The sequence below is a fragment of the Ranitomeya variabilis genome, chromosome 5 (assembly GCF_051348905.1).
Source record: "Ranitomeya variabilis isolate aRanVar5 chromosome 5, aRanVar5.hap1, whole genome shotgun sequence".
NCBI lineage: Eukaryota > Metazoa > Chordata > Amphibia > Anura > Dendrobatidae > Ranitomeya > Ranitomeya variabilis.
In genome coordinates, this window is record NC_135236.1 from 275949890 (window position 1) to 275966610 (window position 16721).

The 16721-nt window shown below is 42.4% G+C and overlaps 1 protein-coding gene and 1 long non-coding RNA gene across 3 annotated transcripts in view; one reads left to right on the top strand and one right to left on the bottom strand.

Annotated features, from left to right (window-relative positions):
* Positions 1 to 14968, bottom strand: part of LOC143775803 (uncharacterized) — a 287434-nt gene extending 272466 nt beyond the window's left edge. Inside the window, exon 1 of the long non-coding RNA XR_013215710.1 lies at positions 14928 to 14968. This is a non-coding gene — a long non-coding RNA (uncharacterized LOC143775803). The remainder of the gene's footprint in view (positions 1 to 14927) is intronic.
* SND1 (staphylococcal nuclease and tudor domain containing 1) overlaps positions 1 to 16721 on the top strand; it is a 1031482-nt gene that overhangs the window by 555173 nt on the left and 459588 nt on the right. For both annotated transcript variants that reach the window (XM_077264371.1, XM_077264369.1), the window contains exon 15: positions 13642 to 13783. In XM_077264371.1, the coding sequence (XP_077120486.1) occupies positions 13642 to 13783 (142 nt within the window). The remainder of the gene's footprint in view (positions 1 to 13641; positions 13784 to 16721) is intronic.

Consider the following 16721-nt stretch of genomic DNA (forward strand, 5'->3'; position numbering starts at 1 on the left):
ATTTCGTCGCTGATCACCCGCTGTCATTGCTGGATCGGTGTGTGTGACACGGATCCAGCGATGTGTTCACTTGTAACCAGGGTAAATATCGGGTTACTAAGCGCAGGGCTGCGCTTAGTAACTCGATATTTACCCTGGTTACCATTGTAAAAGTTAAAAAAACCACTACATACTCACCTTCTGATGTCTGTCACTGAATGTGTCAGCGCCGGCCGGCCGTAAAGCAGAGCACAGCGGTGACGTCACCGCTGCTGCCGGCGCTAACACATTCAGTACAGGGAAGCCGCCGGCGGGGGACGTGACAGACATCAGAAGGTGAGTATGTAGCGTTTTACTTTTACAATGGTAACCAGGGTAAATATCGGGTTACTAAGCGCGGCCCTGCACTTAGTAACCCAATGTTTTCCCTGGTTACCCGGGTGCTGCAGGGGGACTTCGGCATCGTTGCAGACCGTTTCAACGATGCCGAAGTCGTTCCCCTGATCGTTGGTCGCTGGAGAGAGCTGTCTGTGTGACAGCTCCCCAGCGACCACACAACGACTTACCAACGATCGCATCGCTGGTCGTGATCATTGGTAAGTCGTTTAGTGTAACAGTACCTTCACACTAGTGGGGCCTATGACACTGCCCCAACACCGTTTATAATGGCCAGCCCGGTCTGCTGCGCTGTACTGTTCAGCGCCTGTATCCCGTACACAGACCTTGCCTCTCAAGGTCACCGGCCAGGACGGATTTGTTAACGTAGTCGGCCCCGCCAGCAGTCTCGTAAATGTCCGTGATGTTAGCATGGACAGCGGTATCTCCGGTGTGTCAGTGGGACCCTGTCTGTCGGCTCCTGTCAGCGCGTCCTCTCGTCCGCAGCTCCAGTCAGCGCCACCCTGTCGCCTCACAGCTGATCTTTTCTGACAGGACTCCTGCGCGCCGTTCCCGCCTCAACGGTTTGTATTTCTGCACTCCCATTAGCTTCCTGTTTAGCCACGCCTCCTTCTCTCGAGCACAGGCACCCCAAGCTCTCCCCTTGTACCCTAGGTGACAGATCCGATGTTTCCCCACCATTACGGATGAGGCAAACCTGGTTAGTTTCTCCCCCTTACAATTGCATGATCGTAGGCTCTGATTCATCACAGGTTTAATGCCAGAAAACTGACATAAAAGGCTTTGGAAAGTCACAAAAATTGTGCCCAACGCGAGGCATCACAAAAATGTAGCAACTTTTGGCGGTTTCACGTCATTTTGCCTAGTTCTGACAAAATGGACAGAGCTGAGGCGGGGCATGGCACCCCCTCACTCATCAAATTCATGATGAGCGGTGGCATAGCTAACACCACAAATCTTACTCCAGTTCCTGAAGGAAGATGTGAGGCGAGGTGCACATGAGTTGTGAGGCTTTACCTTATTCTTTACAGGCTTGTGCCTCCTAATGCACCTCACACTCCAGCCCCATCATCATGAATCAGGACCATAGTATCTAATTGACAAAAAAATACTTGAAATGTTCTTATTCCTTGGTCTGATTAGTCTTAACTACAGTTGTTGGTCTTATTGTTTAGTCTTGTTGGTCTTTATTGCAGTTGCAGGTTTAGTTAATAGCAACCAATTTTGGTAAATATTTTTTCTTTTCCCACTGTAAATTAGTAATTTTTGCAGAAGTCCAGTTGATGGGTAATCTGCATGAGCTATGGTTGTGGAAGCTCCCACAATGTGGTGGGCATGATGTGGCTGGCTGAGCTGCTAATGTAGGTTTCTGAGATTTAGATGTCCACAGTGATGCGGATGCAAACTGATGTATAATATTTAGGATGGAATGTTTTGTTTAATTGTAGGATAAAGTTGTAATCATCGCCTGACTTAATCTAAAAATGCCCTCACTGTAGTCATGTTCCTGATCATCAGCGCTATGGTTTGTTTCAAATGGACTTTAGCAATTTTCCCCTACTCCAGTCTTAAAGGCCCACCAACAGATCACGTTTTCAAGATTTTTGCAAAGGCGATGCAATTATCACCTGATTTGTTGGTGTGCCTTGAGGACTGGAGTTGGAAAACACTGACATAAAGGGAATAGTAAAAAATGTAAAAGTCAGTAAATTCCTTTCAGTAACATATCATTTGTTTAGTACATGTTTGTATAAAGCGCATTAAAAAGTCTCCATCTTGTTAGACTGCCAGAAACCTGTATAGGAATGCTAGGACATGTACCTGGGAGCATGTGCAGTAGAAAGCTCCACACCCCACCTTCATGTGTAGGAAAATGTGCTCATGTGGATTTTCCAATCTAATACTGAAAATCAGGGTGGATTTGATTTAAATCTAACTGATTTAAATCACGATTTAAATCACTAGTCAGTAAGGCTTGATTTAAATCAGTGATTTAAATCAAAGTTTCTACCTAAACTAGTTCTTGCTACTTTAACATACAAGTAGATGAAGATTTTTAGAATCACTTTTTATATTACTTTTTTCTCCCCAGTTTAATGGGTTAATCATTCATATTTGGACACCACTGTTCTGTTGTACTTAGGAAGGAGAAAAATAATCCTGACCTTAATAACAATTTAAATAGATTTATTCAACTGAAACAATAACAACATTACAGCATAAGTTATTTGCTTAAACAAACATCCATGTTTGTTAACTAATTTGGCTAAACAAAATATATATATATTTTAAGAAACTTACTGTCAGCCCAGCCGACACATGAAAAACTTAAATACTACTGTCCCTGCTGTCCTCTGTAGCTCACTTGTCGTCATCTTCATCATCATCTTCTTCTTTGTTCCTATTCATAATCTGGAAAAGAAAAACAAGCTTTCCTGCTTTATTGGGTCCCAACCGATTTCTCAATTTAGAATGAATGAGTCCAAAGGAAGAGAATATTCTTTCAACGCCTGCAGAAGAAGCTACTGCTGTTAAAAGTGAAATCATTACTTGAACAGTCTCTAAATCCAAGCGCTTAAGTGACTTCCACCAGTTTACTGGTGTGACCTTTCTTAAACAGCAAACATATATTTCTTGAATGGTTCCCCCTTAGCTCTGAAGTTTATTATAGTTGGCATTAAAGATGGATGATTGCTGGATACCCATGTCATAGCTAACTCCTCTTCCTCAGCACTTAGGTTTTGACCCTAATATTGGATATTGACAATATTTGCCAAAAAATGAGCTGGAGTCAGTGCTTGTCCCATTCGTTTGTTTACTGCTTGTAATTTAATTCTGTCCATGTGTAGTTCTGTTTTTAAGTGTTCACTCAGTTCCTTCCAAATTTCAACAGCATCCGCAATAAAACAGCTATTTTTTCTGTATTTTGTTTAAAGCTTGAGAGATGGGTTTCAGGAAGCTCAGCATATGTTCAACATTTCTCTTAAGCCCAATGTTGAGGATTTTGGCCGTGACAGTGCCATCTATTTTATCTCGATTTTCTTCACAAAGTGTCATCAGAATAGGCCAGTTTTTGATATACTGCTCAAAACAGTCCACCACAGAGTTCCATCTAACATCTTGTGGGAGCTTTAGCTTGGTTCCACACATCCTTTTCAGAGCTGCTGCAGCAAAATGATTATTACGGAAGTATTTAGCAATTTCAACAACATTAGCCTTTATTTCTGGAACACTTAAGTCTTTGGCTAAGAGGTGCAGCAAATGAGCACTGCAACCATATGTTATTAGCAGCTTTGTATTCCCTCCCTGCTCTTCGAAATCTCTTCTCATCTTGGATACGTTTGCAGCATTATCAGTGACCAAACTGCGTACTAGACATTTGAATTTTTGTTCACATGTCGTTATAGCTTTTACTGCCACTTCTTGTAAGTATTCTGCTGTGTGTGCATTTCCTGACATATCAGTTGGTTGTCTTCTGTTGTTATACAAGCACATACAATAGGATCATTGTGGACATTACTCCACCCATCAATACTTAGGTTAACAATTTTACCCTCCAGAGCTGTTGCACATTGCTCCATTTCTCTGTCATACACTTGATCCAGCAGTTTCCCTGCAAGATCAGCTCTGCTGGGTGGACTGTATCCTGGTCTCAGTGACTGAACCATATTAATGAAATGTGGGTTCTCAGTCAGACGGAAAGAAGAGTTTGTTGCATAAATAAACTGGGCAATTTTTTCATCAATCAACTCTTTTTCTAATCTGCTAGTTCTTATCACAAACCTATCTATGGTGGTTCCAGGAGGTAAAGGTTTTTTCTTCCTTTTGGGTGATGGTGATCTGTGGGTGTCTGATGATGATGCTGCTGCTAATGAAGCACTATCCTGGATGGATAACTCTGAAACTGTAGAACAGGATGATGGTGATGTTGGAGGTGGATAGTTTCCAGAATCCATGAATTCCCCTAAAAAAAAAGTCAATGCTGTTATTTTATTGTTTATACAATTTCTGCTTATTGTACACAACACATCACTGCCCCTGCCCCAAAAGGAATATTTGTTTTTCTTCATAACTGTACCAAATGACAGTAACATGCAGTAATAATAAGAAATATAATTTTTCTCACACATGACAGTTCAGTCTTTAGAAATAGGATTCAATAAAAATGTTTACCAACCTGAAGATCCTGCCTGTTCAGAAGTGTTTCTTTGGTCATCTTCATCACCGCACTTCTCATGATGTTGCCTCATTCGCGCCACCAGGCCTTGCATCTCTTTGTTGCATCGTTTGCATTTTGCACGCATGCCTGCCTTACCGATAGGCGAAGGAGCTTCATTAAAATATTCCCAAACTGGGTCTCTTTTACGGCCTGCTGCCATTATAAGGAAAGAATGTAATAAACCTCAGATCGTATCGTACACACAAACAGATCCAGACTTGTCTGTCTGTGGCTATGCTGCAGTATTGTGCTCAAAGTTTCACTTTCATTTTCTTGTCTGCTTGCCCTTCCTCCTCCTCACAATTAGATTCACATTCTTCTTGTGTTGTGCAGATCTATTCCACTCCAAACAATCAGAAACATATTGTCTAACTTCTTGGACTTGGCATTGAAGGGGTTGATTCTGTATTCATAGGTTTGTAGAACAATAGGATTTAGGTCTTTTTCTCAACTCTGTTCATGTTGTAACATTTTTGCCGTGAAGAAGAGGCTGGGACCTCTGCGGAGTCAAATTCAGTTTTGAGAACTGCGTAAGTAAAGCGAGCGTCTGTGATAATATAGGAGAGAAACTGCCCACTAATCTTACTGAAACCTCTGGAAGAGCATGGCATTGTGAATGTTACACATATACAGCCTTTATTCTACTGAGTTAAACAACTCCGCTTTATCTCATGATGGAAGAACCTTTGGATGGTAAAATATTTTCCTCAAAAAGCAGTTTATTGAAAAAAATCCGATTTAAATCAAAAAAATCCGATTTAAATAAAAAAAATCCGATTTAAATAAAAAAAATCCGATTGTTTTGATTTTTTTTAAAAAGAACATTGATTTTTATCCACCCTGCTGAAAATAACAGAGGCTGTTGAGTAGTGATGAACAAACATGCTGGGATAAGATTATTCTATACGGCACCAGAATAATAATTATACACCCACGTAAGTATATAGACTCATGGACATATTTTTCACCAGGAGGACACTGAGTCAATAAGATATACCAACCATATTAAATACTTTTAACAAATATTTTATTAAGTAACATCAAATATAACCATAAAAAGGGTACATGGGTCTCATAAATCATGTGAATCACCTTAAAGTGTAAACTATGACCAGAAAAGAGCGTGCCGGGTTAAGGTAGTTAAATTACTGATTTTACCGAAGGTTGCTGCTGAGTGATAAAATGTCCGCTCCATAGAAGCGTATTGCTGGGTTTGAAATGGTAACCCCTCTCACTCGCAGCTAACAACTTAGATGTCATATAACCATTACCCGTGTTCAGCTCATAATAATAACAATAACGTATTAGAGGCAATATATAATTACCCATCATCAGACGCCGAACCACGCTCCAGCCTGCGTCAAAACCCCAACGCACGTTTCGCTTAATAGTAATGTCGCTTCCTCAGGGGCCCCCAAGTGTTTATTTATGTTAATGTTGATGATTGTGGCTTACAGCCAAGGAAAACCCAAAAGTCATTATCTCAGTAAATTAGAATAATTAGCCCCAAACACCTGCAAAGGTTTCGTAAGGGTTTAAAAAGGTCTGTTTCAGTAGGCTCCACAATCATGGGGAAGACTGCTGACTTGACTTGGTCCGGCGCCTCCCTTCTTCTTGCGATGCCGCCCTCCTGCTTGCTTCGTGTGGATGACTCGTCTCCTCGGCACCACACTCCTGTGCAGGCGTACTTCTCTGCCGTGTTGAGGGTAGAGTAAAGTACTGCAGTGCACAGGTGCCGGGAAAGGTCAAAGAGCCCCAGCGCATGCACACTGCAGTACTTGGCTCTGCCCTTGACAGGGCAGAGAAGTGCGCCTGCACAGGAGAGCAATGCCAAGTAGCCTGTGTGGATGACGAAGGGACGCGTCATCCCCGCAAAGCAACAGGAGGACATGGATCGTAAGAAAATGGGAGGCGCCGAACCAACACAAGCGACACCCATCTGACCGGACCGCCCCACAGGTGAGTATAAACATTTATTTTTCTTCTCTTTCAGGTCGGGATGGGGCAGATATTCAGCATTATAGGAAGCTGTATATTAGCCCTGAAAGGTGATGGCCGCATCTCTTATCGGCCTAACCTGGTGTCAGGTTCCCTTTAATGACATTTCTTTTACTTTCTTCTATTCCTGCAGAACCCCTTATATTATCAGTAAACTGGCCAAACAGGGCTGAGCCTGTTGGACTTGCATGGGCAGCATGTGAAACTTTTGACAGGTTCCCTTAACACATTAGTTCCTCTGCTGTCAGAAGCCATTAGTGTTATCAGTGTAATGTGGAATACTGTAATTGAGACTGCATATAGAGTATTAAGGTAATTTGTGACAAGAAGTTCCAGTTTCCATAGAAATTAATGCAATTTTCCGGCAACTTTTAAGTGTTTATGTACAAAATTAAAGGGAAGCTGTCACTATAGTTCAGCATAATCTGCTTCTATTGGCGTATAAAGCCATTTTAAACATTCCTGTATTAACCCCTTAGTGACCAGGCCAAATTTTTAATCAGACCAGTGTCACTTTATGTGGAAATAACTCTGGAACGCTTCAACAGATCTGTCATTTTGAGAGTGTTTTTTTCGTGACACATTGTAATTTAATGGTAAATTTATGTTGATATTTTCTGTACTTATTTATAAAAACATCAGAAATTTGTATAATTCGAAAAATTAGCAATTTTCTACCTTTGAATGATTATACCTATACATATAGTCATACTACATCAAATAGCCATTAAATAACATTTACCTCATGTCTGCTATACACCAGCACCGCTTTTAAAATATTCTTTTATTTTGTAAAGATGTTAAGTTTAAAACTGTGGCATCAATTTTTAATTTTTTTCAAGGAAATTTTCAAAACTTATTTTTTTATTAAGGATCTATTCAGATTTGAAGTGACTTTAATGGACCTATATTTCGCAAAACCCCCCAAAATGATACCAATTTAAAAACTGCACCCCTCAGAATATTCAAAACTGCTGTCAGGTAGTTTATTAACCCTTCGATTGCTTCTCATGAATTAATATAAAGTGGCATGACAGGAAGAACATTTTTTATTTTTGCCACCTAAATGTGGCTAACTTCTGAACAGGCCGTTATAGCCGCAGACTCTAGGGCCACTATTTGGCCTTGAATTGCCATGGCAAACATCAGGACCACCCAATCATGTTCTCAGAATGCTGATGGGGTTAAAGAGGAAGCCCCCACACTCTGTTAACAATCTAGATGCCATAGTCACTATTGACAGCAGCGTCTAAGGGGTTAAAAACCATGGTTGGTGCCAATGCCAATCAAAACTAATGCAGCACAGTGTCATCTTTAGTGTATAGCTGAGAGCTGCTGAATTTTCACCCGTCTGGGAATGCTATTGTCTGATTTGTGAGGTCACTAAAAAGACGTATTGTTGGTCACTAAGAGGTTAAAGTCCTTTGTTTTAGGCTAAGTCCAGCCAGCGGTGTTTTTGTCCCTGTATAACATTGTATTCTGCTCTAACAGACCTATGTGCACATAAGTGCTGCAGCATTTGGATGACACCCATGACGCATTATTTTGGGGTGTAGGCAAATGTTGCCCTTATGTGTGTGCAAGTTCTCTTTTTGAGCAGATGTTTGTTCATCAATCCAGTTTGGCAGCAGGGGAACTTCAAACGCTGCCCGGGAGTTATGCCGATGACTCCTTGTGTATGATCAGAGAGGCTTAAAGTGCAAGCTGCAGAGTGCAGGACGCTTTTGAAGGCCATTTTTCAGAACAAAATTAAATCATACCTGTAACCTACCCAATGTTCAGACCACAGTAAGCATTGTTCTTAGCGGTGCCACTGGCATTATTAAATGCCATTTACTCATTTCCTGCCTAGTATTATAGCTACTTTAATTTTAATATGCAATTTGTCATGGTTGTTTATCGTCTGCCTACACGAGGATACAATGCACTTCTCTACTTTAGCATAAGACATTTGGGCATTTTCATAGTAATGACCATTGGGTACATTTATTCTGCTGCTCTGGTTGCCACAAGGGGAAATCTATTGAATATGGATAGTGGATAGCACAGCAGCCTTGCAGCGCTGGAGTCCTGGGTTCAAGCCCCACTAAGGACAACATCTGCAAAGAGTTTGTATGTTTTCTCCGTGTTTACGTGGGTTTCCTCCGGGTTCTCCAATTTCCTCCCACATTCCAAAGACATACTGATAGGGAATTTAGATTGTGAGCCCCAACGGGGACAGCGATGATAATGTGTGCAACCTGTAAAGCGCTGCGTAATATGAAAGCGCTATATATATATATTAAAAAAAAAAGATTATTATTAAATATGATTTTGATTTGGCATGGATATACTAGAGAAGACCATACTGGTGAAGCTTGAGATTTTTAGCCTTTTTACTTACCGTATTTTTTGGCATATAAGACGCACTTTTTCCCCAAAAAAATTGTGAGGAAAATGGGGGGTGCGTCTTATATTCGGAACGCAGGCTTACCGGCATTGTGGCGGCGACAGAGGTGCGGGCATGATGTGGCACGGTGAGCTGTATGGCGTGAGCAGGTCCCATCCATATTTGAGGTGAATCCGCGGCCCAGTATTGATGGAGAGCAGCAGCGCTGGTGAGTTACGGTATTTTCCGGTGGCGGTGGCCATCTTGCTGAGGACGCGCGTGCGCAGATTCACTACTCTGCGTCCCAGGGCTTCAGGAAAATGGCCACGGGAGGCCGCACGTGCGCAGATGGAGATCGCGGCGGCCATTTTCCTGAAGCCGAGATCTCAATCTGCGAACTCGGCTTCAGGAAAATGGCCGCCGCGATCTCCATCTGCGCACGCGCGGCCTCCCGCGGCCATTTTCCTGAAGCCCTGGGACGCAGAGTAGTGAATCTGCGCACCCGCGGCCTCAGCAAGATGGCCGCCGCCACCGGAAAAATCCTTAACTCACCCTGCTCTGCTGCTGTCCATCAATACCGGGCCGCGGATTCACCTCAAATATGGATGGGACCCTGCTCACGCCATACAGCTCACCGTGCCACATCATGCCCGCACCTCTGTCGCCGCCACAATGCCGGTAAGCCCGCCGCCACCAGGAAAACCACCCAGCTCTGCTGCTCTCCTTCACTACTGCTGTGGCGTCACCTCAAATGTGGAAGGGACACTGGCCGCTGCCACCTGAGGAAGTGACCGCACGTCTGCCACCGCCACAGCAACCTCCCCATGGACACCAGGCCATGGCGTCGCCCACCTAAGCAGGATGGGACCCTGCTCAGGTGCACGCCGTTCCGCCCACCGCACCTCAGCATCACCTCACCTCTGCCACCACCATGCCTCCTGTGACCCTGCTCTGCCACTGCCTGCCCTCAGGTAAGAGATCTTAAATTCAGACAATAAGACGGACCCCCATCTTATAAAAAAATCTTTTTTTCTGCATTTTTCACCCCAAATTTGGGGTGCGTCTTATAGGACGGTGCGTCTTATATGCCAAAAAATACGGTATATTTCAGTAAAAAAAACAATGCTGTTTTAGGTAAGAAGCATGTTGTATTATAAATGCAGAAAAGACCGAATATCTGTATTAACTCCCCAGCTGCAACATCAGCACTGTTCCCTATTAGCTGCACAGCCTGAAGCTCACTATGCTCAGGAGGGACCGCTTTGTTTCCTCACATTTAACCCATTTACTGCCTAGCCCAGCCAGTTTCCTCACCTTAACCCCTTTACTACCCTAGATGACAAGGGATGTGGACATTAGTCCTCTACTGCCCTAGACTACCGGGATCTTTACACTAACCCCTTCTCTGCTCTAAATCAAATAATTAGAGCCCTGTGCATTAATATTTTTGATGCTGTTTTTCATTGTTGGCTTAGGCCCAATGCATAGCACATCAATTCAGAACCTTCCATCAGAGACATATTTCAGGACTCGGAAGTATTGATCTGATGTATACCTGTGATAGAAGACTGATGTAAAAGCTGTCTATACACTATCCCATGTAATAAACATAATTTATACAATCTTCTCCATGAGCACCAAGAGCTTTTCCTGTGCATATCACAACTATGATGCTACAAATCTCATCTAGAGTCCTCACCCTCTGTAGAACCACTTAGATTCTAGTATAGTTATTGACTGAGGCACTTAAGGGTAAATGAATGTGATCTGCAGTATTGTTGGTCCTTGCTTTAACTCCCCCTATGGTATGGGTACAGCTGTATGTACCATCACGGTGCTGTAAAATTATGGTGCTTTGTAGAAAGTACTTTCTCACTGCGATGTACTATTTGGTGAAGGGAGAAGTGTCATGTACACTCTTCTCAGTACTTGGTTGGGGTGCAACTGCAAGGGTTAATCTTCTCTCACTTAATTCTGCAATCGTTATCGATTATATACTGCAAAGCGAGCATAATTCACACCCAAATACAGACACACCCCAGATACACTCCCACCACTCATCAAACAAACTGAATGATGAGTCCTCAAAATACACTTCTATCAGACAGACACAAGGCCACCCACTATCCCAAAAAAACACTGTGAATTCTTTAGAGCATACAAGGACCAAGCTTATTAAAGTTTTAATATAAAAAGTATAGTGATTATAAGAAAATTAATTAAAAGAGGAAAATAAGGCAAATAAACCAAACCATTCTTAGATAAAAAAGGAGAAATAAAAAAAAAAAACATTTATGTCTAGAGTTGTTCTTCTGTTTCCTTGAGGAAGTTTAAGGATCACACTCAGCATTTGAATGTCTTCCCATTGTTTAGCCTATCTTATATGTGCCTGTTCCTATGATCACTTTTCCTGGACAGTCTATGTTGTATTATGGACATCGCATGTCTGTTTCTGGACAATAGGCTAATGAGGAGGCGAATGCAATGCATATAAAAGACCTTGTTTCTCCCCCCTCACTATAGTAAATAGGAGATGTCCAGGCAGGCCACAAAGGACCAGCTTTGAAGCTCAGGTTTACCAGGCAGAGGTGTTTGGAATTCTCTCCTCTGTAGTCCCAGTGATGCCCCCTTGGTTCTCCTGTTAGCCCCCTCATCTGTAATAACGTGTTCATAGATGTTAGGACCCTTCGTGCAGTGTTGATCTTTGTGAATGGCAGACCTAATCTAAAGGTACCGTCATACTCAGCGACGCTGCGGCGATATAGACAACAAGCCGACCTAAACTAGATTGCTGGAGCGTCGCTGTTTAGGTCGCTGTAGAGACGTCAAACACAGCAACTCCAGAACGATGCAGGAGCGATCCTGTGACGTAACGGCGACTCACTTCTCGTTCTCACTGGTTGTTAGCTCCATGTCAAACAGCCGGAGTGTACCGACTGGCTAGAAGGAGACGCTGCGACGCCCCCTATGCTCGTTGCTGGCGTCGTTGCTTTTGATGTCAAACATGACGATACACGCCGACCTGGCGACGAAATAAAGTTCTGGACTTCTAGCTCCGACCAGCGATGGCACAGCGGGATCCAGATCGCTGCTGCGTGTCAAACACAATGAGATCGCTATCCAGGACGTTGCAACGTCACAGATTGTTGTCGTTCTATTTGCAAAGTTGCTGTGTGTGAAGGTACCTTAAGGTTATATTAAGGATATTATTAGAATTTCTTTTACAGGGGTTTAACCAATTTGAGTTAGAAATCTCACATCACTGGCACAATTTATTTAGTCACCTATTGTAAAGCTATGTATTGGCAGTCGTTCTTTCATTAGCTAAATGTATTAATCTGTAAGGCGAGAACTCCTTAAAATATGAGGTTTGTGAAAGGATGTGTTTGGCTTTCCTAGATGTTTTCTGTAGCACTGAATAAATACCATGTACATCTCTTTAAGAGGAGTACAAATAACAGCAGTAACACTGGCTCGCGTTTGACAAGAAGTCTGTACATATCCAGAAACGCTAGAGACCTGGCACTTTGTGCTGCATGGCAGCCTTTGAATGGAAGCTGCAGACAATGTTATCATCCAGGCACAGTATGTACAGGACAATAACGTGAATGAACAAATTTCATTGTGAGGCTGAGCCGAGAGTGAGAACCCAACATGACCTGCGTACAAGCGGTGTGACTCATGTAGTGGATGGAGTGTCTTTGGGATTCTCTGCCGTGGGGAGTTCAGGATTGCCCTATATTCATGCTCCGTGCATTATTTAACCGCTTTCTCTCTGCTGCCTCTTAAGTGTAACTCTTTTGTTGCCAGATTGTATACAGAACAAAATATATTATGTTTATAAAATTTGGTAAAATTGTTGTCAAATGGTTTTTATTACCATGCCTGAATTATGTCATCAATTTAAATTATACATGTTAATACAAAAAAATTATTTCTGGATAGATAATAAACTGCTATGGTGGCAGGACTGTCCTATAAATCTTTAGAGCTATGTTTATAAGCAACTATGTTGTTTTTCTTGAAAACACCCAATTATCAGTTAGAGCTTTACATATTTTACATTGTCGTTACAGCGAGCTAGTCGCTTCATTGTGAAATGTAATTAAGCAGGAATCAAAGTGACATATATAGGACACATGCTTAGTAACACGTATGATATTGCTTGTTTTCCTCATGGGGTGTGTTCACATGTATCAGATAGGTATTAGTTTCTCCCACCTCCTAAGCAAATAAAAATAAGCCTGTTGGATTGGTACAATGAGCCCTTATGTACTGTGCCTTTAATACCATAGTGGGGGTGGGGTTAGCCGGACTGCTGGCCACATGAGCTGTACTCCTGTAGTGTTAATCTCCTGTTGATAAAACACTGTTTGTATTGAAACTACGACACACAGCCTAATAAGTGACACATCCTTTAATCAGTATCTTGTGCCCTATATTATGCTGCGCTCTGATTAAATGGCAAAAGCCTGCTGATGGCTCAGAGATACATGTTCATGTAGTCAGAGGATTGAAGGAATCAGAACTCATACGCTATAAATTCCTAGACCTGCTACTCATTAAATATGAATCCATTAACTTATTTCATTTCTTTTCTTGGTCGTTTAATGTTATATTCTTTATGGTTCTTTCTGCAATACCATTACTTTAATGTTCATTTTTTTAATTTGCTTTCCAGGATACCCAAAAAGCCAAGCAGTTTCTTCCATTCTTGCAGAGAGCTGGGCGTTCAGAAGCAATTGTAGAGTATGTATTCAGTGGGTCCAGACTGAAGCTTTACATGCCAAAAGAAACTTGCCTTATCACCTTTCTCCTGGCTGGTAAGTGAGCATTGCACAGAGAAATGAAAGTCGTTTCTAACAATTGGGTCCAGTTTTCTGTAATTCTGTACTAGTTGATCCGTTTGGAGCTTCAGTTTGCAGAGCTGTCTTGTATGACAGAAAGAATAGCAGATCATGCAACACTATTCTTCACATCAGTGGGGATAAGTCCATCACCATTGTAAAACTTGACGTCCATGTGACCAGTTGCATTTGTGCCCTAGAAGAACCTAACACCTCCAATTAATTTGTTAAAGATTATTTAAAGGAAGATCTCCTGTAGTATAGTGCATATTAGCTATAAGGCCAAGTTCCCACAATGCGTTTTTGGTGATTATTTTTTTAAGCTGTGTAATTTCTCTGATTAAAAATGCAGCACTTTATAGTTTCAGCAAAGTGGTTGGGATTTATTGAAATCTCATGTCCAGTGTGACTTGTGGTGCATATGTGAAATCCCCAACATGCCAGTCTCTCTTGCAAGTACACGGAGTTTTATGTTTGGATGAATAGAATTACGACTAGACTAGTGCACTGTGCGGGCGCTGGAAGGATTCACAAGCCTGCAGTAACACATACTGACTGCGGACTTGTCATTTTAGACCGGACAACCCCTTTGAAGGCGTCTCCTGGTGACTTTTGTTTCACAATACTGCTGAATATCAACATTTGTGAGTGGTCGTATAAAATTGTGGCAGAATTTTATAGTACATCATTTATAACTAAAAAAAATAAACTTTTCAACTAGAAATAGCTACCATAGGTTTTATTTTTTTCATCTAATTCTTTATTTTATTTCTTTTAACAGTTTTAGTTTTACTAGTAAATCCTATTTAGTGGTCTGCTAATCCACTGATAATTTGCTGTGGCTTGGATATGGCATGTAATCTGATGGTGTTCTCTCCTAAAGGTACCTTCACACGAAGCGACGCTGCAGCGATAGCGACAACGATGCCGATCGCTGCAGCGTCGCTGTTTGATCGCTGAGGAGCTGTCACACAGACCGCTCTCCAGCGACCAACGATGCCGAGGTCCCCGGGTAACCAGGGTAAACATCGGGTTGCTAAGCGCAGGGCCGCGCTTAGTAACCCGATGTTTACCCTGGTTACCAGCGTAAAAGTAAAAAAAACAAACAGTACATACTCACCTGCGCGTCCCCCAGCGTCTGCTTCCTGACACTGACTGAGCTCCGGCCCTAACAGCACAGCGGTGACGTCACCGCTGTGCTTTCACTTTCACTTTGGGCCGGCGCTCAGTAAGTGTCAGGAAGCAGACGCTGGGGGACGCGCAGGTGAGTATGTACTGTTTGTTTTTTTTACTTTTACGCTGGTAACCAGGGTAAACATCGGGTTACTAAGCGCGGCCCTGCGCTTGGTAACCCGATGTTTACCCTGGTTACCAGTGTAAAACATCGCTGGTATCGTTGCTTTTGCTTTCAAACACAACGATACACGGCAATTGGACGACCAAATAAAGTTCTGGACTTTATTCAGCGACCAGCGACATCACAGCAGGATCCTGATCGCTGCTGCGTGTCAAACTAAACGATATCGCTAGCGAGGACGCTGCAACGTCACGGATCGCTAGCGATATCGTTACAAAGTCGTTTCGTGTGAAGGTACCTTTAGCTGTTAGATTGCCTCTTTATCAGTTCTCTGTGCTTTTCATGTCAGCAGCTGGAGTGATGCAGCAGTTTCGTTATACAGTGCATCCTGCACATTCATGTACTGGGGTGCAGAACTAAATATAGTTACTAGGGACACCACTGACATTACCTGCTGTGCTGTAATCCCTGGTAAGTTGGGCTGTGGCGAAGCAGAAGAAAGAAAACATTGCACTGAGCACACGTGTTCTCTAATATTTTAATCACATCTACATGGGGTTGGTATTATATGAAGTGCATCTTTATTTTATTTTGAGTGACCAATGATTAAACATACTGCTCACACAACATATAACTACAAAAGGAACCACCTTAATTATGTTTGCTTGTTTTTCTGGTACATTGCAGATTGGTTTCTCATGACTAGCCAATGTCCCAATTCCACCTCTCAGTATGTCTTGGGACGTAGTGACTGACAGCTCAGTTGTCCAATCTAGTATAGGGACGTGCTGAGCTGTAGGTATTTTGATTAACAGTTCAGCCATCCAATCAGAGACTGGGAGGTGCTGAGCTTCCTTCAGGTGTTCCCTGTTCCAAGTGATTACACAGCTACTTAACTAAGCTGCCAGTCATAGTTTTCAGCTCAGTGTGGTGTTTCTCTGTGCTTTGTATTTAGACATTCTGATTTTCTGTTGCTGTACCCTGGATTTTCCTATTCACTATCCGTCTGTATTATCCTTTTTGCCTTGACGCACTCTGACTTTGGAGTTCTGACTCTGGACTGTAACCTGACTATGCCTTGTGTCTTCCCTCTGTTTATGACGTACCCTCCTGGCTCTTGACCTCGTACTGCTTGACTACTTTGACTTACGGCTTGTCCGTGGGAAGTGACTCGGTGTCACAGCCAAAGCATCGTTCAAAGTTGTACTATAATTTCGATAAAAGTGGATGAGATTGCACTAAAATGTGTATTCTGTTGGCTGCTTTCATGTTGCTGTAATATGTGTCTATATGAGCCCGGAAACTCAGTATGGACAAACCATTGTCATATTGTAGCTAAAAGCAGTTTAAAGGGAATTTGTCAAAATGATCCACAACCCCAAATTGTCTGTATGATCATGTTGCTCTCTAAAAGATAATGTCAACCACACCTTGACTTATACTTGTGTAGTCAAGATTGTGTCAGCCAAGCAGGAGAAGGTGGGGCTGGGTGGAGAAGAGAGCCAAGGAGGCAGAGACCTGGAAAGTGCTTTGACACTCCCAGATTTTAGTTTGCATACAAATTAAGAGTAATTTTCTAGTTAGGGAGCAACAGATTGCATAAGAAAATGAGTGGAT